Source organism: Sporobolomyces koalae (assembly GCF_050403365.1).
Source record: "Sporobolomyces koalae JCM15063 DNA, S_koalae_JCM15063T_v1_ctg16, whole genome shotgun sequence".
Lineage (NCBI taxonomy): Eukaryota > Fungi > Basidiomycota > Microbotryomycetes > Sporidiobolales > Sporidiobolaceae > Sporobolomyces > Sporobolomyces koalae.
Window position 1 is genome coordinate 68,380 of NW_027481755.1, and position 21,962 is coordinate 90,341.

At 55.6% G+C, this 21,962-nt stretch overlaps 11 protein-coding genes across 11 annotated transcripts; 4 read left to right on the forward strand and 7 right to left on the reverse strand.

The window, feature by feature from the left end:
* Positions 1 to 587: 587 nt before the first annotated feature.
* On the reverse strand, positions 588 to 1,948 carry JCM15063_003051 (isopenicillin N synthase family dioxygenase; the record flags this gene model as incomplete). The annotated part of the gene is made up of 6 exons (XM_076678646.1): positions 588 to 698; positions 773 to 892; positions 962 to 1,475; positions 1,549 to 1,586; positions 1,646 to 1,704; positions 1,792 to 1,948. The coding sequence occupies 6 exons, from the start codon at positions 1,946 to 1,948 to the stop codon at positions 588 to 590; spliced, it is 999 nt and encodes a 332-aa protein (XP_076534138.1).
* A 143-nt stretch (positions 1,949 to 2,091) lies between these two features.
* JCM15063_003052 (uncharacterized protein) lies at positions 2,092 to 3,458 on the forward strand (the record flags this gene model as incomplete). Its single annotated transcript, XM_076678647.1, has 7 exons — positions 2,092 to 2,176; positions 2,245 to 2,399; positions 2,457 to 2,558; positions 2,629 to 2,834; positions 2,902 to 3,104; positions 3,170 to 3,189; positions 3,261 to 3,458. 7 exons carry the CDS (start codon positions 2,092 to 2,094, stop codon positions 3,456 to 3,458), a joined length of 969 nt encoding a protein of 322 aa, XP_076534139.1.
* Positions 3,459 to 3,733: 275 nt separating this feature from the next.
* JCM15063_003053 (uncharacterized protein) lies at positions 3,734 to 4,694 on the reverse strand (the record flags this gene model as incomplete). The annotated part of the gene is made up of 5 exons (XM_076678648.1): positions 3,734 to 3,936; positions 4,012 to 4,256; positions 4,331 to 4,429; positions 4,505 to 4,576; positions 4,657 to 4,694. 5 exons carry the CDS (start codon positions 4,692 to 4,694, stop codon positions 3,734 to 3,736), a joined length of 657 nt encoding a protein of 218 aa, XP_076534140.1.
* Positions 4,695 to 5,259: 565 nt separating this feature from the next.
* On the reverse strand, positions 5,260 to 6,218 carry JCM15063_003054 (uncharacterized protein; the record flags this gene model as incomplete). The annotated part of the gene is made up of 5 exons (XM_076678649.1): positions 5,260 to 5,477; positions 5,548 to 5,792; positions 5,883 to 5,981; positions 6,044 to 6,115; positions 6,181 to 6,218. 5 exons carry the CDS (start codon positions 6,216 to 6,218, stop codon positions 5,260 to 5,262), a joined length of 672 nt encoding a protein of 223 aa, XP_076534141.1.
* A 356-nt stretch (positions 6,219 to 6,574) lies between these two features.
* MRPL16 (mitochondrial 54S ribosomal protein uL16m MRPL16) lies at positions 6,575 to 7,557 on the reverse strand (the record flags this gene model as incomplete). Its single annotated transcript, XM_076678650.1, has 5 exons — positions 6,575 to 6,765; positions 6,843 to 6,910; positions 6,979 to 7,034; positions 7,099 to 7,138; positions 7,214 to 7,557. 5 exons carry the CDS (start codon positions 7,555 to 7,557, stop codon positions 6,575 to 6,577), a joined length of 699 nt encoding a protein of 232 aa, XP_076534142.1.
* A 199-nt stretch (positions 7,558 to 7,756) lies between these two features.
* On the forward strand, positions 7,757 to 9,119 carry JCM15063_003056 (uncharacterized protein; the record flags this gene model as incomplete). Its single annotated transcript, XM_076678651.1, has 5 exons — positions 7,757 to 7,846; positions 7,908 to 7,914; positions 7,991 to 8,139; positions 8,206 to 9,005; positions 9,089 to 9,119. 5 exons carry the CDS (start codon positions 7,757 to 7,759, stop codon positions 9,117 to 9,119), a joined length of 1,077 nt encoding a protein of 358 aa, XP_076534143.1.
* Positions 9,120 to 9,281: 162 nt separating this feature from the next.
* JCM15063_003057 (uncharacterized protein) lies at positions 9,282 to 10,950 on the reverse strand (the record flags this gene model as incomplete). Its single annotated transcript, XM_076678652.1, has 2 exons — positions 9,282 to 10,771; positions 10,836 to 10,950. 2 exons carry the CDS (start codon positions 10,948 to 10,950, stop codon positions 9,282 to 9,284), a joined length of 1,605 nt encoding a protein of 534 aa, XP_076534144.1.
* Positions 10,951 to 11,481: 531 nt separating this feature from the next.
* Positions 11,482 to 12,300, forward strand: JCM15063_003058 (uncharacterized protein; the record flags this gene model as incomplete). The annotated part of the gene is made up of 4 exons (XM_076678653.1): positions 11,482 to 11,919; positions 11,984 to 11,992; positions 12,085 to 12,192; positions 12,262 to 12,300. 4 exons carry the CDS (start codon positions 11,482 to 11,484, stop codon positions 12,298 to 12,300), a joined length of 594 nt encoding a protein of 197 aa, XP_076534145.1.
* Positions 12,301 to 12,688: 388 nt separating this feature from the next.
* JCM15063_003059 (OSBP family protein) lies at positions 12,689 to 17,290 on the forward strand (the record flags this gene model as incomplete). Its single annotated transcript, XM_076678654.1, has 13 exons — positions 12,689 to 12,942; positions 13,037 to 13,059; positions 13,142 to 13,276; positions 13,342 to 13,560; positions 13,625 to 14,185; positions 14,256 to 14,420; positions 14,484 to 15,773; positions 15,832 to 15,885; positions 15,946 to 16,622; positions 16,684 to 16,706; positions 16,779 to 17,063; positions 17,125 to 17,204; positions 17,271 to 17,290. 13 exons carry the CDS (start codon positions 12,689 to 12,691, stop codon positions 17,288 to 17,290), a joined length of 3,786 nt encoding a protein of 1,261 aa, XP_076534146.1.
* Positions 17,291 to 17,506: 216 nt separating this feature from the next.
* Positions 17,507 to 19,904, reverse strand: JCM15063_003060 (uncharacterized protein; the record flags this gene model as incomplete). Its single annotated transcript, XM_076678655.1, has 4 exons — positions 17,507 to 18,092; positions 18,157 to 19,088; positions 19,156 to 19,748; positions 19,814 to 19,904. The coding sequence occupies 4 exons, from the start codon at positions 19,902 to 19,904 to the stop codon at positions 17,507 to 17,509; spliced, it is 2,202 nt and encodes a 733-aa protein (XP_076534147.1).
* A 363-nt stretch (positions 19,905 to 20,267) lies between these two features.
* Positions 20,268 to 21,784, reverse strand: JCM15063_003061 (alpha/beta fold hydrolase; the record flags this gene model as incomplete). The annotated part of the gene is made up of 9 exons (XM_076678656.1): positions 20,268 to 20,389; positions 20,456 to 20,635; positions 20,692 to 20,766; positions 20,824 to 20,939; positions 21,007 to 21,047; positions 21,121 to 21,246; positions 21,322 to 21,429; positions 21,505 to 21,652; positions 21,753 to 21,784. 9 exons carry the CDS (start codon positions 21,782 to 21,784, stop codon positions 20,268 to 20,270), a joined length of 948 nt encoding a protein of 315 aa, XP_076534148.1.
* Between the last annotated feature and the right edge of the window lie 178 nt (positions 21,785 to 21,962).

Here is a 21,962-nt window from a genome sequence, read left to right on the forward strand (position 1 = left end):
CGCCAGACGATTGTTGGACATTCGGTGCTTCGTCTTCTCCTCTCGGTTTCTCAAACGAGAACGTTCCGCCATGGACAGACGAGAATCACCTAGCTCGCGCTCTTCTGCACCAAAGATCTTCAAGCGTCTTCTCGCCTCTGCACAGTTTCGACGAGTATCTCGGGGATTTCGGAGGACGCGAGGCTGCTGAAAGTGCTTCTGAATGGACACCGCATTTTCAGCAACGACTTGGAATCGACAACATGCAGTATCGCATCAGGGTACCTGCCCAAATGCAGGATGGTTTTGAGACAGCGCACTGTCAGACGCCTTCGCCTGGTCGTCGATTGCGAGCGCTCGCCAGATCCCAAACTCGAACGAAAGGGCGTCAATCAATGTGATGCTCCCGCAAGTCGAGGTCGGAAGCAATATATCTGCGCATCAGCCGACAGGGATACTGCTGTGACAAGCCGAGTAGCATTGAGCAAAGGAAACGAGTCAAGGAAAAGTCGGCGAGACAGACTACGCTTGTAGCCCCACGCAAAGAACAAGCGTTCGTGTTTGACCAGGCTTCGGAGAGCCACTCCGATTTTTGAAAAGTTGCTGGTTCATCTACTCGACTTGTAGGTACTCGCAAGCCGCGCCATGAGATGTTCGTTGGCAGTCAACTCTGTCCCGGGTCGAACTCCTTTGCGTTCCATACGCTGCAGATCGTCTTCCTCGCACGAGATTCAGGGTCAGTATACTGCAGGTTCTCTATCCTAGAGACAAGAGGAGGTTCGACGCAACTTGCAGAGATGGAAGAGACTGGCACGACCGTCTTGAGAGAAGCGTTCGGGGACGGCTGATTGAAGTATGCGATCGAGAAGCGTTCTGGGATTCCCTCGGCAGGCAGCGGCGTTGGCAGTACCACCTATGTTCACGCGCGAAAGCTGTCAAGATAAACGTTCAATGTAAAGCATGGGCATTTGAAGGGGCTCACGCGATGCAAGGTCGATTTGTAATGTGCGCCAGTCCACAGCTCGAGCGCGTCGCCAATGTTGACGAGGATGGCGTTCTCGACGACTCCAACGTCCCTCCAAACTCCGGTCAAGGTCTCGCTCGAAGGCAAGATCTGAAGACCTTCTCCTCCCGCCGCTCGCTGGAACAACAGGGTCAAACTGCCGTAGTCGGAATGCGCTCCAGCTCGGTTTGGATCAACCTGAGCTCCTGGCGGGATTGCGACGTAATGCAAAAGTCGCAAGATGCTTGCCGAATCGGATCCTTCGTGGTGTTGCGAGGTGAAGAAAGATGGCTCGAGCTCGAGCGAGACTGCGATTGCTTCAAGCAGGCGCTGACAGATGGCGAAACACGCGCGTTGAAAGTTGACGAGCTCGTCGGCATGCTGCTCGAGCAGGGTTGGCAGCGGTTGCGATGGCCGAGGGGGAGTGCCTGGCTCGATAAAGCCAATATTGAATCCTTCTTTCAAGTCAGGGGCGGGGTTCGTCGGATCGAGCCTATGCATCCGCATTCGAGGTGTATGATCAGTTGAGCTTTCGAGTCTCGTCAGCAGACGAGGGAGGAACTGACGCTTCTTGTGACACTTTCGTGTAGCCCTTGTTATCGGCCTGTTTCCGGTGGTATCTTGATGTAGCTCAAGCTCGCATTCCGAACGAGTACGATATACTGAGCTCACGTATGCTGTTTTTTGCTTCTGCTCGTCCGTCTCGTAATTGAAAAAGGTCTCTGCACCGCATCGCACGACGAACGTTGAGTGATCGGGCTCGACCACCATGCGAGCGGGAGTTGCGTGCGTCAGTGTGGGATGCGTACCAGACATCCTGAACATGCGTTCAATCTGCGAATCGAGCCCGTGACGTGTGAGGAAGATGAACCCGGCCGACGATAAGGATGATTGAATCGCCTGTCCGAGCGACGCTGCTGTCGGGCATTGCGAGATATCGATGACTTGGACTGCGCCGACCGACATGATGATCAGGGAACCGGGCTGGAATTTCGGTCAGACCAGGAGAGCGCCGCGTAGGAGTCGGACGGTCGGCGCCCGCACCGCCTCGTTTGATCACTCAACAAGGTTTGATCTCTTGCATCCCCTTCGCTCATCGTATCGCCTTCATGAGTCCCTCAGCTGCAGCGCCGAGCTTCACCGACGCTACGAACCTCCTCGCGAGCTTCGAGTACGAGCGCACGCTCAACGAAGGTCAGCGTTCTCGCTTCTATCCGTCATGATGCCTCTGTGCGCTGACATATGGACGCGGACGACCACAGACCCTCGTGAGCTCGTTGTATTCCTCCTAGGAAGCGCTGTTCCGGAAGGAGGCTCGATCCGCGCGCCTGCCATCCTCAAAATCGAGAAGACGCCGTACCTACCTGGAGAAGCCGTCTCGCTCGCTTCGACTGATGCCTGGAGTCGTCTCGAGACCGTGAGACTACATTCTTGAGCTAAGTTATGACATCCTTCTGACGTTTTCAGCCTTCAGAAAACGTGCAACGACATCTACGCCACTTCGCTCGCCTGGTTCGCGCCGGGTCGCGAGCACGCCGATGTCCAATTGACTTCTATCTGTCCGGCAACCGAAAAAGTGAGTGTTTGCGCCCCAAGCCTCGCTTATTCGAGCCACTCACAGCTGAACTACATTCAACTCGCTGCAGCACATCCTGAAATACAGCATCCAAGAGTCTCGCATCGTGCGCGAAACGCCCGAGCTCTACCAGTCGATCGTCAAGCCGTACATTGACAGTATTCCGCCTGCCACGATCAACTGGGTCTACGGAATCTTGGACGGCACTGCTGAAGCGGAAAACGTTTTGTATCGAGATGACGATCCCAAGACTGGTTTCGTCTTGACCCCCGACTTGTCTGTTCCATTCCTCTCTCTTCGCCTATCGAGCAGGCTCATTGACAATTGCGTCTGCGCGCGACAGGAAATGGGACCAAAAGACCATGTCGGCACTCTACCTGCTCGTCTTGACCCAGGACCGCACCATTCGATCCCTGCGAGACTTGACCCCCGCGCACCTCCCACTCTTACGCAACATTCGTCAAGCTACTGAAGCTGCCGCGATCGCCAAGTACGGAATCGAACAGGGAGAACTGAGGTTCTTTATTCATTATCAGCCCACGTATTGTTTGCTGGTTTTCTCTCATCCGCTATCTTAAGTCGACAACAAGCTGAACCTTTCTCGTCTGTAGATCACTTCCATGTGCACGTTGTGAGTCTCAGAATATCGCGTCGACTCGCTCGATTCCCATATTCGAGCTGATCGACTCCACGATTTCTCAGGTTCACGTCAAATACACAAACTTCAGCGGCATCACCGTCGGACAAGCGCACTTGCTCGACGACGTGATCGATACTCTCGAACTCGAAGCTTCGGGTCCCCAAATGCCAGAGGGTTCGAGTTTCTACTCGAGGAAAACGTTCACGTATTCGCTCGGCACGAATCACAAACTGTATGAGCCGCTCTCGCAAGCAGCTTGAAATGTTTCAGGTTCTTTTCCTCGGCTCTCATCGGCAGGTCCGAGATAGGTCTCTAGGAGCACGAATTGCTGCGAACATTCGAGATGGTGAAGAAATGCAATGCTGAATTCGATATTAAATGCGAAAAATGTAGTAGAGTACCAGGCGATTAAGAGTAAGAGTATGTAGATCAGTAGTGATAAGTGTGAAAGGGATGAATGCGATGGTTTGCTTGAAGACACCGTGCGAACAGACAAACGCGAGATGGCACAGAATCGCTTTCGAGAAATCGAGGTTTAGTTGCCGACAGTCGAGGCAGGCGCGGTCGTGTTTGCCGTAGTCATCTCGTCGCGGGTTTCGGGAGTGTTGCTGCCGCTGAAGTTGTGGTGCTTCTTTGCCTTGCGAGCGGCAAGCGACACGAGCACGAGCGAGATTGCGGTCGAGAGGAAAGCGATCCAGCCGACAATGACAAACGCGAGCACGGGGCGTTGGTCCTTGTCTGGACGGAAGGTATAGGTAAGAGTAAGTTTCGAGAGTCTATCGACTACAAGAAAGTAATCGGATGAATGCTTACAGGCAAGACTCAATCCAGAGGCAGCGACAAGGCGCTCAATGATGGCTTTGGGGATACCAGGCGCAGTGATGTGTCCTGAACGTTGAGCGGCAAACACCGTCGAAGGAACGAGGGTGGCAAACAGGAACACGAGCACGAAAGCGAACAGGCCTTCCTTGACACGGATTGAGCTGAGGGTTTCGATGCGTCGGGGGCTCAACAGGGTCGCGATGAACAATCCGATACACAAGATTGCCGAAACACCGCTGCACAATCGACAGGCGTTCAGTCTCGCTGTTTCGGTGATGCGCTCGTCGAGTGACAATTCGGCCCGACTTACGCCGCAGCGACGACTGCTCCGCCGGCACCGACAATATCGGAGACGTGAAGCTTTGCGCCAGCAAGAGTGTGTGCGACGAGGTCTTCCTTGTCTTGCGAGCTGTACGTTTGCGAACGACATCAGTGAACCGTCGGGTGACCGGCGCACGACCTTTGGTAGCAGAACATGACTTACTCGCGGAGCGACCACGCAGCAAGACCGATGGTGGCAATGCAGAGACTCGTAGTGATGGCGAAGAACGCATAGCTGCCCAGCGTGAAGCCGAAAGGAGGCTCTCGATCAGTCAACTCACGAGGAGCAGGGAACCATGCTCAAGAATGGCGTACCGAGGGATGCGCAGGTACTGGACGTTCGTAGGCGCCATGACTTTACTGTGTCGTACGTGTATGTAGTCGAGAGGGAAGTCTTGTTGCAATGTTGGGCTCTTTTTTTTCCTCCCTTCGTCGGAGGACGCACTTTCGGAGAAGTTGCTCTTCTTGGCGGCTTTTCTCCACGTGACGAGGCTACTCCGGGATGTCAACGATGAAAAGGCAACCTAAAATTAGCGCGTGCGCCAGTCTCTGCGTTGACATCTTCCTCGCTTGCCTCGACGTCTTCATCCTCACTCGTAAGTTATAGATGGGCCAAAGCCATTTGGCGACAGCGTTCCCACAGATCCTTGCGAAACTTTCGCTGCGGAAGGTTGGACCAGCAGCAAGTAAAGTCGGCTTTCAGCCCGGACCGCCTTCGCAAAGCGATCCGCACCCGAACATCCGAAGTAAGCAAACCCAAGGCGAACCCACTCTCGGTCTCGTCTTAGCGTCGAACACAACAGAAGAGAGTCAACGACCGGTGCGCTAGCATGAAAACTTGGTACGAGCACAACCTGCAGCTTTGTGTAACTGAGCACAATTGACATTGAAAATTACAGATGACAGATGAAGTCAGGCCTAGTAGTGATGCTTGGTAAGGGAGCCATTCGTCTTCGTTTGCGTCACGTGGTCGACGTCGCGAACTTCGTGCACATCGTTGTGCGACAGCAGGGCCGTGTCGTGGTGCTGTTTCTCCTTGCGAGCGGCAAGGGACACGAGCACGAGGCAGACAAGGGTCGAAGCGAGAGTGCACCAGCCTGTGATGACGAACGCCAGCACCGGGGTCTGCTTGTTGTCTGTGACATTGACAGCGAAAAGATTCAGCACATTGCCAGTCGACTTGCGGAAGAATGGGCCCAAACTGACAGGCTAGTTCGAAACCGGCTGCCTGGACGAGCTGGAGAATGAGAGCTGGAGGAATGCCCGGAGCCGTGATGACTCCCGATCGCCGCGCGGTGAAGAGGGTTGCTGGGATGAGGGCGGCAATGAGAAGGAGAAGGCAGACGGTGAAAAGGGCCTCCTTCATGCGGATCGTGTGCAGGGTTTCAACTCGACGCTTGCCGAAAATGGTATAGAGGCCGAGTCCGAAACATAGTAGTCCGCAGAGACCGCTGAGGGAGTTATGTTAAGCCAGGTCAGCACAAGCGTTGCGAGCGCGCGGGAACTGGCGCAAAATCGGGCAATCGCCGAGCTGAACTCACGTCGCTGTGGTGACACCTGCGCCGGCACCAATGATGTCGGTAATGTGTAGTTCACCGCCGGGCAAGGTCTTTCTGGTCATTGCCTGTTTATGCCGGCCACTGCAACGTCCCGAGTCAGCGCTATGATCCCGATGCTTTTCGTTTCAAGCTCGTGAACTCACTCGACCAAGCTCCAGATGGCCAGGCCTGCCGTAGCTAGCGACAGCGTCTGTGTGAGCTGAAAGAAGAGGAATCTATCGCCCAGACAATGATTCAGTCGAATTCGCAATGTTCGACAGCGACCGAGGATAGAACATACCGCGGCCAGCGTAGGAAGTGCACTTGAGTTGGAGCCATCGTGAGCAGGGACGTGTCAAGGTAAGGGTGAAGCAGAGGTAAGCAGGCGAAAGAGGGAATGCGAGAAGGTGGCGAGAAGGGGCAAGCCAAGACTCGCAAGTACGAGGTCAGGTGACCCCGAAATAGCCGGAGCTCCACATGGGCACCGAGAGTGGAGCACCTCGTTCGCTCTCGCGGTTCAAATTGAATCGGCGATCTGCCCGAGGACCAGTGCCTATCGATTTGTGGCTCTGCAGTCGAGGCTCGACGAGTCGAATGCTCAGAGCGACGCCGCTACGGTGTGACACCGCAATTCTAAATCTCCAGTCCAGTGAGGATTTCGCGACATTGCAGTTCCGGCTACAAGGTCTGTACATCTAGGCCGTCTGGGACGCCTCGGCGGCTTTGCTCGACGCTGCTGCTGCTAGTGCCGCCTCGTGCTGGCCCAAAGTGACGATCCTGGGTTGAGTCTTGGCGACAGGAACCGCCTCGTGCCCGATCCGGGCCTGCGAGTCACGACCAATAACTTCGGTTGTTACCGGCAACTTGGCTGCCGCCAGCCGCATCACTTCAATCAGCAGCAAAATCAAATTTCAGCTGCAAGTTCGGGTCAGGAAGAAGCGCGAGCCTGAGCGATCGACGAACCAGCGTGGGCCATTTCTGGTCGAAGATTCGGTCCGCCAATCTCGAGGATCACTCGACCCATCTTTGCACTGATTGTCGAAATTTCTCGTCAGTCCCCGTGACGGTATCGTCGAGCATGAATCCACAGCAAGCTTACCGACATGCCCAGAATTCGAACGTTCCCTTTCCCTTGCCCATACGAGTTTCGTTTCCCTGTTCGCGCAGAAATAGCGTCAAGCTCGGAAAAAGTTCGCGCAACGGGTATCAAAAATCGAACCTTGATGCAAACTGGAATGTCGGGGAAGACGCGCAGGTACCTGTGAATACGCGCACGCAGGTTCAGACATGATCAAACTAGACGCGAATCTGAAAGCGAGAAAAGGTGGATGTACACTTTGCTTCCTCGGATCGGTTTGAGACCTCGCTTGAGCGCTGCTTCAGCCGTCTCGAGGTGCTTCGCCGTGAGCCGGACTGCCTCGTTCACCCGCAAGCCGTAGTCGCCCCATTCGAGAGTCGTTCCTTTGGTCGATCCTCCGAGCGCGAGCGGTGTCCGTCCCTTGTGCGCCTTGCGGTACTTTGTCCGCCTCGGCACGAGCGACTTGTTGCGAACCTGCAGCAGCTGTGACGGCTGAAATACAGCCGAAGAAGAAGGCGTCGCAGTTGGTCGCACTGGCGCGAGCGAGAGGCGCGAAAACGACGACAGGACAGAGTTGGCTCGACCGAACAGGGAGCTCATGGTGTGCGTATAGTGCGAGAGCGAGTCGAACGCGTCGCGCGATGGCAACGAGCGAGATCAAGTTTCGAGACGACTTCGCGCGAACTTACTGCGCTACTCTCTCCCCGCTAGCCCCGATCCGCTGCAGCTTCTCTTGCTCTCTCACCATGTGCTGAGTCAACCTGCTACCTCCAACTCCGCGAATATACAAACCAAACACATGTCGAGCGACGCGAGCGATTTGAGTGCGTCGGTCGGCACTGCCCCAGAAGGTGTGCGACCGGCGTGGAAGGACATTAGCTATGGATCCGTGAGTTCCTCCCCTCGAAACGAATTCACTATCGTAAGCGAGCTGACCCGTACTCGAGCAGGCTGCTGGTCAGTGCAGCTCTACTTCAGGCCAACGTCGGCTGTCCTCGCTTGCGCTAATCTCGCTTGCGCTCTCGCATGACAGGCATCGTTTCAAAGCTGTTTGAACACCCATTCGACCTCGTCAAAGTGCGGCTTCAAAGCCAGCCGTTGGATCGGCCACTGCGCTTCAAAGGCCCACTCGATTGCATGATTCAGACGTTCAAAGGCGAAGGCCTGCGCGGCTTGTGGAGAGTGCGTCTCACTAAGTGTTCTCCGTGCTCTCGGCACGACAGCATCTAACGCCTTGTACTTATCCAGGGAGTTTCGATGCCTGTTGGAGGCGCCATGGCCGAGAACGCGACCCTGTTTGTCGTGTACAATCAATCGCAAGCCCTCCTGCGGCACCTGTTCCCGCCGCCAGCGCACAGCGATCCGAGCCAAGTTGCGCCTCTCTCGATCCCTCAAATCGCCACGGCTGCGGCGATTGCTGGCTCTGCCGCCTCCTTCGTGCTCACCCCGGTCGAACTCGTCAAATGCAAAATGCAAGTCCAGAACATCGTCGCAGCCGATGCTCTCCTCGCGACTTCGAGCATGACTCCAGTTGCGACGTTGAGTGCCGCCGCCGCTCCTCGCACGCCTCCCCCCGGTCCCGTTGCTATTACTCGCTCGATCCTGCGAGAATCCGGCATCAAGGGTCTCTGGTTGGGACAGACTGGCACGTTCCTGCGCGAAACGGGAGGTTCTGCAGCATGGTTCACGACGTTCGAAGTACTGTCGACCTACTTTGCCCAACGGCGTACAGATCGAGGGGAAACATCCAAGGCGAACCCGGGCGGTCCCGTGGTCAAGGGAGATTTGGCCGCGTGGGAGTTGATGCTGTCGGGCGCGTCTGCCGGAGTCGTGTACAATTGCGTCCTGTTCCCGGCCGACTGCATCAAGTCGACAATCCAGACCGAGGATGAACTGCGAGGGTCGGCATTGAAAGCGGGTGAACAGCGGAGAGGGTTCCTGCAAGTCGGAAAAGACATTTACAAGGCAAGGGGTATTCGAGGACTGTACAGCGGGTGCGGACTGACTGCGATGAGGGCCGCACCGAGTTCAGCGCTCATTTTTTACATGTACGTGCTCGTTCCCCTCCCGCTCTCATTCCGCTCGTCTTTCGCTTGCTCATTCTCGTGATTGTGTCTCTGTTCGTACACAGCTACTCTCGACTAGAAAGCATCTTCGGATAGACTCCAACCCACCAAAAACTGGCACCCACTGCCCCTGTTACCCGGATAGAATTCTTCGTTCCCTGTTTAGCTGTATCGCTCGTTCCGTTGTTTGTCTATACCCGCTATATCGTTTCGCGCTGCACGTGTCACCGTCATGCAGTGCAGGTCGAGAGGGACAAGTCAAGCAGCTAGGCTCATCCACCACTGTCTTTCCTTCTCTGCCGCGTCCGCGCCGATACATTCCACCACCTGATCCTCCTCGATCTCGCCAAGCCACCACGTGAGATCGATCTGCTTGAGATCAGGTTCGGCTCGCAAGTTGCGAGTCACGGCGTTCCACACGGACCAGAACCGTTTCTTCTCTTCATCGAGCTGTTCTTGCGAATCAGCCATTCTCAACCGAATCCTCACGAGGGTGAAATACGAAGATCGTAATGCGAGTAGTGTCGAAAGGTTCGAGATGGGTTCATGCGAGGGAGGAGACTTTACGAGGGCGAGGCCGGATGATGTCGACGATGGCGTGAGCGCGAGTCCCGATTTGACGCAACTGATTGATTCGAGCGCGAGGGAGTGAGCAGTTGCGAGTCTTGGTGTCGCTAGCTCGACAGCTTGACCAGATGCTGCGATCATGTGGTACGACAACAGGTGGACTGTCGCCTGAGCGAGGAGATTCGCAGAGAGAAGCAGGGGAATTCGATAGGACGGGACATCCTTTGGCGGCGAGAGGCGATTCTGTAGGAGGGCTTGGACTTTTTGATATGTCGAGAGAGCGCTTTCCAGCTGTGCCGCCACGACGTCGAACGGTTGCGAGAACGGTAAAGACTCGACCAGGTGATCGGCGTAGATCGACAGCAGAGAGGGCGATGGAGTAGGACTCGCAGCGAGGGCTTGTTCCAAGATCTGCTTCGCATCGGGAGACGAAGGGGACGAATAGATAGAAAATTGCGCGAGCACCATCTCGACCTCGAGCTCGGGAGGACAATCCGGCAGATATCGCTGGCGCAAGGCAACAGCGCGTTCGAAGGTCGCCTTGGCCGTTTCGAGCAGCTGATGCTGCGAAGCGAGATCGCCATTGAGGTTCGAGTGCAGCGACATGTCGAGCGAGATGGCCTCGAGGAGGGTGTCGATCACAAGCTGGGGAGTGACTATTGTCGTCTCCGTGGCTCGGACCTCTTCCGGTTGCTCGTCGATCACCTCCTCTTCTTCTGGAACACTTCCGACGTCACCTGGCCCGAAGAATTCGTCCAACTCGCTCATCTGAAGTGCTTCGACCTGCGCGAACAATTCTTTGGCCTCCCTCGCGGCTTGCAGTGCAGTTCCTTCTGGCACACCGCTGACGGCAGCATCTTCGAGCATCTCAAAGAGCACAACGTCGGCCTGTGCGAGGTTGAACAAGCCGTCGATCCTCGCCATCGTTCCGTCTGAACCGAGAACTGCAACCGCGTCTCGGTACCCTAAGATGGCTTTGCTCAGCGCATCGTATGCTTCTCGCGGACCTAGATGATCTGTCGCCAATTTGTACAGCACTCGAGCGGCATTGTATCGGCTGTCAAAGTCGTTCGACGCGAGCGATGCCGCGAGCGAGAAGCAGATGACCGCATTCGAGTAATGTCGAGTCGCCTTGTTTCCAGACTGGTAACGCTCGCCTTGCTCCTCCTGCTTGATTCCCTCTATCGAATGCAGCGCCGTCAATGTGCCGTACAAGTGGAACAGGAAAAGGATGGGCCCGCGAACCTTCGAGCCAACTGCCGTAGTCGTAAGACGCCGGGGCAGACGACTTGGCGCTCTCGAGCGAAGTATAGTCGATGACGACCTGTTTCTGCTTGTTCTTCTTTGGTGGTAGTCGCATGTCGAAGAAATGCAAGAAAAGAGCCTGCCGCTGCGCAAGTGGAGTGCGCATTCCGCCGTTGGCCGGCAGGCTGTGCCTGTCCACAAAAGACTTTGACGAGGAGTGCTTGCATAAACCGCAAGGATGTATTGTATGTCGAGGTGGATTGTCAGGAAAGCGTACAAGTCACGTGATTCAAGAAATCACGTGATCGAAGGATTTTTCTTTCGCTCTGTCAAGAACCATGATCAAGGCCTACAGATGAACGGACTAATGTATGGGCTGAATATGAGCCTGTGCACACTATCATAAGAGAACATAAGCGCGGAAAGCTCGTCATCGTCGCAATGACGTATTTCTCCCGATGGAAGTGAGCGAAACCTTGTCTCCTCGCTCTTGTCCTCTCACTCAGTTTCATACCTCCCATTACACGTAAGCCACCCGTCCGCCTCAAACATGCTCGCAACGTGCCCTCCTCGTCTCGCTCGATCTCACCTGTTCGTCGTTCGCGCCGCCCTTCTTCCCCACACTGCTGCAGCCAGAACACGCACCATGTCCTCCGCTGCCGACCCGTACACCGCCAAAGCCGAGCAAGACGCCTCGGTCGACCAGAAGAAGTCGGAACTTCAATCGATCGTCAAGGAGGCCAAGTTCGCGATGCTCACCTCGCGCGACACGGACGGCGCGCTGCACTCGCGCGCAATGTCGCCTGCATCGCACCAGGGCCTCGTCTTCTCGTTCATCGCGAACCGCGAGTCGGGCAAGTTCGACGAGCTAGCGAACGACCCCAACGTGAACGTGTCCTTCTCGGACCCTTCCAGCACCGATTGGGCCTCGGTTGCCGGTAACGCCAAGGTGGTCACGGACGTCGAGGCGGTCAAGAAGCTCTGGTCTCCCCTACTCAAGAGCTGGTTCGGCAAGGTCGACGAGCAGCGTACGGGCGAGCCTGGAGACCCGCGCATCGCGATCATCGAAGTCATCCCCACCGAGGTCAGTCGTCTCGTTTTCGTCTCGTTGGCAGCTCGGTAGGCTGACAGTCTGATCTCGTCCACAGATCCGCTACGTGAGTACCCTGAGCATGGCTTCCGACGCGATCACCTAACGGATTACGCACGATCCTCGAGCTGACTGTTGTCTTTCTCTTGTATGTCGCAGTGGGTCAAGACTCGCACTTCGATCGGCCAGACGTTCGAGGTGGTCAAGGGTGCCATCACGGGCGAGACGGCTGCGCCTGGTGCTCTGCGCACGATCACTGCGTCCGAGGTGAGCTCATTCCCGATAGTCACGCGCCTCTCCCGCTTTCAAAGCCAGCTCACGCAAACTGGATCGCAGCTCGAGCTCGCCCGCAAGGTTGAGAACAAACAGATCTAAAGCGGTTGCTCGTCATTTCGTACGGCTCAACTACACACACCCTGCTCCGAACCGTCATCCTGTTCGCGGCTTGAGCCAGTTACCTCCGCTGTCCCCTTGTGTACATACCCTCTGAGCTGCAGCCAGAAGAGCTCAGCAACCTAAAGTAGTATCGAGTAACGCGGTCTTTCTTCTGTGAGCCCGGGGCAGTACCGAGGAGAATGGTTCGAGTGAGACGGATTTTGCGAGCTCAATCAAGGCTTCGCAGCTTAAAGCCGGCGATTTTGGCGTCGAGAGTATTTGACAAATGTCGGATGACGATGAAGCAACATGCCTGGGGCCGATGTATGCGTCGCGAACAACTCACCGCACGAGTTGCCCGAAACTCGCTTCCTCGCCACCCCTTTCGATGCCCTCACTGAGTGGATTGATCCCTGGATCCCGGAGCGCGACTCCGGTCCAGCGGCAAGCATCCGGCACGGCTACGTCGAACCACACTTCGAATCCGGCCGGCTCATCGCCAGCTTCGAACACGGCGACCGAGCTGCCTCCGCCCGTCATGGGTGGTCCCACATCGAGCCAGCCCAGCCATATCTCGGCTCCGAGTGGCCTTTCGTCCACAACGGAAGCGCTTGTCAACAAAGGCAAGTTGTGCCCCATCTCGTATCTTGGAGAACCCTTGCCTTCGGTCTGCCTCCTGCTGAACCACTCGGTCCTATCTCACAGCGGGCCCGCAAGAATCTCTTCGAGCCTACAGGCTTCTCGATGCCCTGCGCAAAGGTGAGCTTCGCTGTCTGCTGCCGATCGCCGACGGCGAACTGACCGTCTCGACACGCCCGACGTCCTGCTCTCTTGCGCACAGGCGATCAAGCCGCGCTCCTGCCATTCCTCGAAGACTTCCAACGATCGGAACCCTCAACCAACCAGTCGAATCGGGGCGAAATCCCGCAATCCTCGACTTCGACCCCGCTTCACCTTGCCGTACGATGCGCCAAACGTAAGCCTCGATCCTGCCTCACCAACGCCTTTGAAGTATCTGCTGAAATCGCTGAATTTGCACAGCTTCCATCGTCGAGTTTGTCGCGAAACATGTGCCATCGTCTATCAACGCTCAAGACTCTCGCGGCCAAACCCCTCTGCATCTCGCGGCAGCTCTTGATCGACGCGATGTCCTGCCTTTCTTGATCAGTCTTGACGGCGTAGACGACATGATTCCAGACCAAAGCGGCAAAACCTGTTTCGAAGTCGCTTCAACCGCAGAAGCTGCCGGCATCATTTCGGGTACGGCAAAACCGTGTTGCTCACCCACAACAAAAGACTGACTCGCATTCACTCGCGTTGACAGTCTCTCGCAACAAATGGAACGAGACTTACCTCGGCCTTCTAGCGTCTTACGTCGCTTCTCCCGCGTCCGACCCTGCAGCGAACCGCAATTCGATGATGCTTCCGCCTTCGGGCGAGCAGTCTCAGAAAGTGTCTGCCGCGTCCGGCCATGTCTCGAATTCGCAGGCCGAAAAGCTCTACCACTTCATCGCCAAGCCCCGTGCCAAATGCCTGGACTTCAATCTTGAGGATTCGGCTACGGGCACCCCGATCCTGCACGAGGCTGTCAGGAGGAAAGATCTTGGTCTGATCAAGCTCGTCCTGAACCGAGGTGGCGATGTCCTCGCCCGAGATCGAAAGGGAAAGTTGCCGGTCGACTATGCCAAGGACGACCGGATCAAAACCGTGTTGAAGCAAGTCGAGAACAGCGAAAGTCAAGCTCTTCAATCGGGAACTGGGCACGGCAACTCAGCGACAAGCTCTACTTTGGCATCCGGCAAGGCCCCGGCAATGCGAGGCTACCTCAGCAAGTGGACCAATGTCGCACGAGGATGGAGATCCCGATGGTTTGTTCTCGATAACGGTATGCCGCTTACTTGGACAGACACTGTCCTCGGCGAAATGCCTAGCTAAGCCTCAAAACCCTTTCGTAGGCATTCTTTCTTACTACCGAAGTCAGGAAGACGAGGGCAAAGCCTCGCGAGGATCGATCAGCATGTCTGTCGCCAAGATTCATTCGGGAGAATCCGACAAGCTCAAGTTCACCGTTTCCAACAAGACCGGTAGATCGATGCCCTCGTTCTACCTCCGGGGAAACCGTGAGTGTCGTGCAACTAGTCCTTGTGGAGACACCTCATCCTGAATCGCATGTATCACCGCAGATCCCGTCGAGGTCATGCGCTGGGTCGACAGTTTGCGACAGGCGATCGATCACGCCAGCGATAAGGAGAGCGGAGTCTCCAGCTCCTACGCCCGCTCCGTCAGCGACTCTCTAGCATCGCGCAGACCTTCTGAGCCTCTCCTGCACAAGATGGACACTGTCTCGCCCATCGGATCTGCTGGCGAGTCGGTCATTGGCGATGACGAGACTTTCGGAGCAGATGATGATGATGCTGTTCCGCACGCCGACGACTTTCACCTGCTCACCCAAGGCAACAAGACCCAGATCGAACTCGCGCAACAACTCCTTGCGTCGCTTCAACTTACGACCTCTTCAGCAGGTTCAAGTGCTGCGAAGGTTTCGACTACCTCGTCCTCGTCCGCGAGCGAAGTCTACGACGCCCTCAAGAAATCGCTTGCGACTCTTGATGCCATGATTGACGATTACTCGGACATCGTGCAGCAACGCGAGCGCTACTTTGTCAAGCGCTACGAGAAGGAGGTCGAGGCAAAACGCATGTGGGAAGAGAGCATGCGAGAGGTTGCCGCCCAACACGCCGCTCTCGAAGTTGAATTGCAGAAGGCGTCGAGGGACAACACGAGGAGGAAGCGAGCGTTGCAAGAAGTTCGAGCCAATTGGGGTGCGAATTCACCAGGCCTGAGCCCCCGGCAGTCCATGCACGACGCCGCCACCTCGTACATGGCGCAGCGCGACGCAAGTGATGCTGAGACACCGACCAGTGCTCAACTACCTGAAGACGGTAGTGCAGCCCTTCCTCCTGCACTGTCGAGCCCAACGCTCGCCCGAGCGCGCACCGGCAGCCGAACGCCAACGATCTCGCTATCCCCTATCCGGACTCGCACTCGAGCGGGTACGACTGCAACCGCTCTCGGTCCCGCCGAACTCGAACAGCTTGTCGATTCTGCCCTTCACAACGAGGAAGGAACGACGTCTGACGAAGACGACGATGATGACGAGTTCTTCGAAGCGATCGAGACGGGCGCGATTCCGATCGAGGAGCAGAAGGACGAATCGGGTCAGGCTCCTGAACGTCGTACCGAACCCGCTAAGCGATTCCTCGATTCGTTCGATCTGACCCCGTACAAGGGGTACGAGAACTTGCGTCAGTCTCTGCCCATCAGCAATGACAACCGTCCGAGCGTTTCCTTGTGGGCAATCCTCAAAGGATCGATCGGCAAGGATCTCACCAAGATCTCTTTCCCCGTCTACTTCAACGAGCCGACGAGCATGCTGCAACGCATGGCCGAGGACATTGAGTTCACCCAATGCCGTAAGCTCTGCATTCTGTCTAGCATCTTTCACGCAAATTAACGTTTTATCGCTCGCAGTCGATGCTGCCGCCGTTGACCGCGACTCGTCCAAGCGAATTGCTTTCGTTGCTGGTATGTCGGACGGCCATATTTTTCTCGTCATCGGCTAATACATGTCTTGTTATCACAAAGCTTTCGCCATGTCCAACTATTCCTCCACAATCGGCCGAATTGCCAAGCCGTTCAACCCGATGCTCAGCGAGACGTACGAGTACGTCGACCCGAAGAAGAAGTACCGTTACATCTCCGAGCAAGTTTGTCACCACCCTCCGATTTCGGCCTGTATCGCTCAGTCACCATCGTGGGAGTACTTTGGATCCGTCGATGCCAAATCCAAGTTCATGGGCAAGAGTTTCGAGATCCGTCCTACCGGAGTCGCGCACGTCAACCTGCGCATCCCGAAAGAATGGGCCCCAGACTATCCGCCTACGGCGACTGTTCCCGACCTCGTCGAGGAACATTACAGCTGGACAAAAGTCACGACGTCGGTCTCGAACTTCCTCCTCGGAAACCCCATCATCGATCATTACGGCGACATGGTCGTCACGAACCACCGAACAGGCGAGACTTGCACCTTGACGTTCAAGCCTCGTGGTTGGAGGGGAGGAAACGCTTCCGAGATCAAGGGCCAAGTGGTTGATAGTCAAGGCAAGAAGAGCTGGGACATTGCAGGCAAATGGAGCAGTCAGCTCGTTGCGCGTCGCGTTGGCGCTGGACATGGAGAGCTTGCTCCCGACGTCTCGCTACCGACCAACGGGGCAGGCGAAGTCGCACCCGAGTATATCAGGCTCTGGAAGAACTCGGTCAAGGTGAGCCATTCTCCGCTCGCGCATCTTTCTCTGCGCGTGAGCTAATCTAATGTGTCTGTAGCCGCCCAACATGCCCTTCAACTTGTAAGCAGCCAGCCGGCCTTGCGCACTGTTGCCGTAACATTTTGATTCTCACATGCCGTTGCCCCCTCGCAGGACGCCGTTCGCCATCACCCTCAACGACATCAATGATGATCTCAAGCCCTGGTTGCCTCCGACAGACTGTCGCCTGCGACCAGATCAGCACGCATTCGAATCGGGCAAGTTCGAGCGAGCGAACGAACTCAAGTCGGATCTCGAGGAGCATCAGAGGTCGACTCGTCGCAAACGAGAGACGGGTGAACTTCCGCCGCACCAACCTCGCTGGTTCCAGAGACGAACGGACAAGGATACTGGCGAATCGTACTGGGAACCGGCTCGTAAGAGCGACGGCACACTCGAGTACGTTCTGCTATAGATGTCTAAGCGAGCGAATCTAATTTTCGCTATCTTGCGTGACTAGGTACTGGAACACCCGGACTGAGGTTGGTGAAGCCAAGCTCAAAGGCGAACACAAGAGCTGGGAGGGCGTTGATCCAATCTGTGCGGCTCAATCATCTACGGCCTCGCTGGGAATGCTCACAAGACTGACCATCACTTTCATGACAGATGCGGACTTCCAAGTCTAACCCGGAGACGTTACGACCCTTTGATCCTCACTCTCGACCTGATCTGGGGTGACTAACTGTCTAGTTCTCTGCTTTCTGGACCATACTCATCTGTCGATGTAAGACTATACATGTACATTTGGATCCTGGATCTGCTATGCCACAACGATTTACAACGAATCTGGGTATCGATTCCTCAAAGGAGTGCAACATCTTGGAGACAGTCAATTCTATATGCTACCGTGACCCTTCCCCGGCAAGAGGCCTGCTTTTGTCTCGCTTTGCCCGCCAATTAGCCATGTCCCTCTCGACCTCTTTCTCAATCTCATCTTCCTCCCTCTGCAACCGCTCGAGTTCCTTCTCTCGCTGCTCACTCGTCTCTTCGAATCTGCCCTCCTGTCGAGCCTTGTCAATCGGGTTCTCGACGTTCATGACCCCTGTTCGTGACATGCGATCGAAGAGAGTGTAGAGTTTCTCCGCTTCCTGCTCTTTCTCTTCTTCAGTCATCTCGACTGCATTCGGGTCTGGCGGAGGATCGAAAGCTCCAGTGATCGGATTGATCGTGCGGTCAAACGTATCTGTTTCTTCGTTGTTGACAGAATCGGCAGGAGGTGGTGGCGGAATGAGTTCTCCTCGACTCTGCAGGAATCCACTCGCGTTGCCGTATCCGATCAATGTACACAACTTGTCGGGAGAACGTTCGGCGAGGTTGTACAGGAATTCTCCAACGCCGAAAGCGGTGTTGGGTAGGAACACTGATGACATTATTCGAACGAGATGGCCTGTCAGGGTTGAATGGCGATTCACGGGCTTTGAGCGATCCCTGTGATAAAGTTTGCTTAGCTCCGTTAAGGTACCTCAATGTGCTTGAGGCAACTTCGGCTTACATGGTAGGAGGGAACAGGACAAAGTGGAACATCTCGTTGGCTTCGCCGACCATGCTGAGCTTCCGCAGCAGCAACATGACAGGAGCAAGGATTTCTTCCAGTTTTGTCGCCTCACCTTGCCCGGTCGTGATCCAGTCATCAGGACCAGCCGGAAGGGAGGGAGGTTTGTTTGCTAGCGTCGAGGAGAACGAGTTCGATGCGGGCGGCGCGACGTCGACAGGAAAATGAGTGTCGCAGGTTTGCTGGAGAAGGCTAAGAAGTCGCTCGCCAAGAGAACCGAAACCGCCAGCCTTGAGAACGATGCCATTCTTGTCGGTTCGAGTCGGGACATACTGGATCCAACTATATTCAGATCCGTCGATCTCCTCGATCTCAACCGGAAAGTTAAGCAAGGCGTTCATCGCAGATTTGACGGTGGGGTTGAGATCGGCAAGTTCGGCGGAGGGACCGCCAGCGACGAAGAGTGGACTGGTCACAGCGATCTCGAGGTAAGGTTTGAAGATAGGAAGGAAGTGTCGAGCAGAAGTGAGCGAGAGCGCTTCACTCGACGCTTCTTCACGGGGTGGCGGTGCCAACGTCGAGCCCGCATTCGAGGCAGAGCTGGAGGAGCCCGAGTTGAGCTTGACGGCATCCACTGCTCTTCGCAAGGTCGACTTCGTTGACGCCTCTTGCGCAGCTTCCTCTGCGGCTGCACCGGACTCGCTCGAAGCGGAAGACTGTCGCGACCTCCAGAACCGTTTCTTCTTCTTTTGCGCGCCATCGTCTTGGCTGCCCCTTCGACCCAAGTCACGCGAGCGGTCAAAATACAACATCACGGTGTAGGCGAGCTTGAGGTGCTCGCGCAGAACGTCCTCGGAGGTGGGCATGGTGCCGGAGCTGTTTTGAGATCCCAGTGTTTTCGATTTCGAGATTGTGAGAAACCGAGCAGAGTACTAACATCGACAATGGCGTCAGCTTTCAACGGTGGACGGAGTAGATCGCACAGAACATGTGACTCACATCCCTGAGGATCTCGACGATGTCGCCCTCGAGTACAAGCTCGGAGACGGCCTCTGTTGGCTTACTGGTGAGCATGAAGAGCAGTCGTCCAGCGAGGAATCCAGCTCCTTCGCATCCGAGTATTCTCAGGAGGCCCTTCATGACTGTCCGCTTGTCTTCAGAGAGGGCGACGCTGGCAAAAACGTCCCTCGAGGACGGTTGCAGCATGAGGACATTGCAGAGACATCTCAGGGCTTCGGCTTCGTGTTGTCTGAGTGGATCTTGCTCTCTTCGTTCGATCGCCCGTTTCGCTAGCGTCTCCGTATCGTCGTCTTCTCCCTCTGGCAGGTCGTGAAGGCTGTTGCTCGCGTTCCGAGGCAGATCGGCAATTCGCCTCAACCCTCCCAGTTCGAGCAGCACCTTGATCCCATCCTCTCTTGCGAGCTCTTCACTGCCTGCAGGATCCCGACCGAGCAGCTTGATCGAGGTTGCGAGGAGGGACAGCTGAGTCGAGGGTTGCAGTTCGGAACCAGAGCCAGGCGATGCGGATCCCAAGAAAGCGCTCAAGAGCTTGCGCCGCTGGTCTGTGGTCGGTTCTTGACCTTGCGAAAGAGCTTCTCAGGTATGGGCACGTCAGTTAGACAGCACAAGCGCTTCAATTCGGACAAATAATACACACCCTGGAGGAGCTGCGACAGGGCAGGGATAGCTTCTGGCGAAGTCCGCTTGTCCTTCGAGAGGTCGAGAAAGGCGATCAGGGGATCCAACATACGGGAAGAGTGGAGGCGTGGTGCGTAAAGAGTGCAGGCGGAACAAGAGAAGCGCGTAGTGGGGGTTCAGAACGTTCTAAGCGAATCGCGCTCCGTCTGCGGGGTTCGAATGTTCAAGTGCGCGCGAATAAGGTGAAGCAAGCAAATCGAAGGCAGCTCACGCGTCGAGGGGTCCCAGCTCTGTTGAACCGGGAACCAGCTCGTCACACGGACCTCGCCTCTCCTCCGCACAAAGCATGTCTCGGATGGGATCAGAACAACGCGTTCGGTAGCGACAGGGATTTGGGTTCGTCCAAATCGCACAAGCCTCGTAATGTATTAAATTCCAAGGATGCTTGTCCCGCAAGCCTTTCTTTTTGGTCTTTACAGATTCAGATTCCGCTGCAGGAACTTGAGCGTCACCCTGTTGACAACATTTGAATCCGTCGTCGCCATCAGATGTGTCCCCCCGTGAATCCTCTCGATCCGCTTCTTGGAAGTGTCGACTGAAAGAGTATACACCGGTCAGTTAGAATCGGTAACAACCCCAATAGCCTACCGCGTGAGCTTACCGTTAACGAGTGCGTCGTACCACTGCTGAGCGGCATCGTCTGGAGAGACTGCTTTGTCCTCCGTAGCAAGAAAGATGAGCGTCGGACAAACGATCTTTTCGAACACCTCTTTCGGTGGCGCTTTCCGCTTGAACCAGTGCAGGAGTTGGTACAGTTTGTGACCGTCGCAGCGACTTCCGTCTGTGTTGGATGTATGAGGAAATGACTAGCCAGAGGGACACAAGGAAGGAACTCACTGTTGTACTGATACCGGTCCAGAAACGCTTGTTTTCGTTCAGGTTCTCGCGTACATGTGCCGAAGAAATAGTCGCCTAGAATCTGAATGAGCATATCATTCATTTTTGAGACGGAAGAACCTGTGAGCTTACCAGCGATCTCGAGTGCGCCCTGTGGCAGATCCCCCGATCCGTCTCCGTTGCCACCTTTATTCGATACTGCCCACGGTGCCCACTGATTGTCGAGAATTTCAATCATTTCTGGCGGGCTGTACAAGATTTCATGATCAATCAGAAATCCTTGCGGAGGTTGTTCCGCTGCAAGCGAAAACTCACTCTTCGAAAAATGATGGCGAAATCATCACAATTGCCTTGATCTGTAATGTTACAAATGAAGGCGGTAAGTGCCACGGTCTCTTGGCGTCGCGGGTCTGCGTGACAAGTATATACCTGTTTTGGCCGTCGGGCAGCAACATGCACGCAGCAGTGCGCGCCAACAAAGCTCTCGCCAAACACGACGAATGGTCTGTCACCTAGCACAGCATCGATCGCATCGAGCAATTCCTCTGCTCGTTCCTGTACAAGTCGAGTACCAAGCTCGGGTTCAATCAGCCATGGTTTGCTAGCATCCCTTTCCGCTCTCAGACTCACGTCAAGATCCTGATAGTAGTCGAGCTTCTTTGGTGCCGTTGTTCGACCATAGTATCGCGAGTCGAAAGAGACGAGGTTGAAGGTACTTCGTAGTCGCGGGTCTTGAAACTGTTGGAAGAATTCGCGACGAATCAGCCTTTCAACTCCAAGCCTTGGCACCTAGCCTGATACGTTGCGACGGACCTGACTGATGAATGCTTCGCTCGAGGAAGTGCCCGCATGCACGAAGCAAATTGTCAATCTGTCATCCAACACTCCACTCTCGGGCGGAGGCTCGTCCAAGCCATGCGTGATTGACTCGTAGATGGGATTGATGGTGTAGTACTGGTGACTGTAGCGCGAGATTCCCGGTCAGTCTCTCGCTGCGCCGAGGTGGGGCAGAACCTTCAAACGGCAAGCGGGAGAAAGGGCACGGTGCAAGTACCACTCACAGTTGGCGATTGGGCAGATCCACGAACGGCATGTCGGCTGAAGCGCACAGAGAATCAAAGGTGAGCGCAAAATGGTCGTAACAAATGTTCAGTGTAAGAATCACCTGCTCGGCGGGGCGCGCCGCAGGGATTTCGCGACACCTTCCTCGTCTGGCAAATGCCCCAGGTTCTTTGGGCTCTCAATACCGGTCACAGGGTTTATCCACGCAA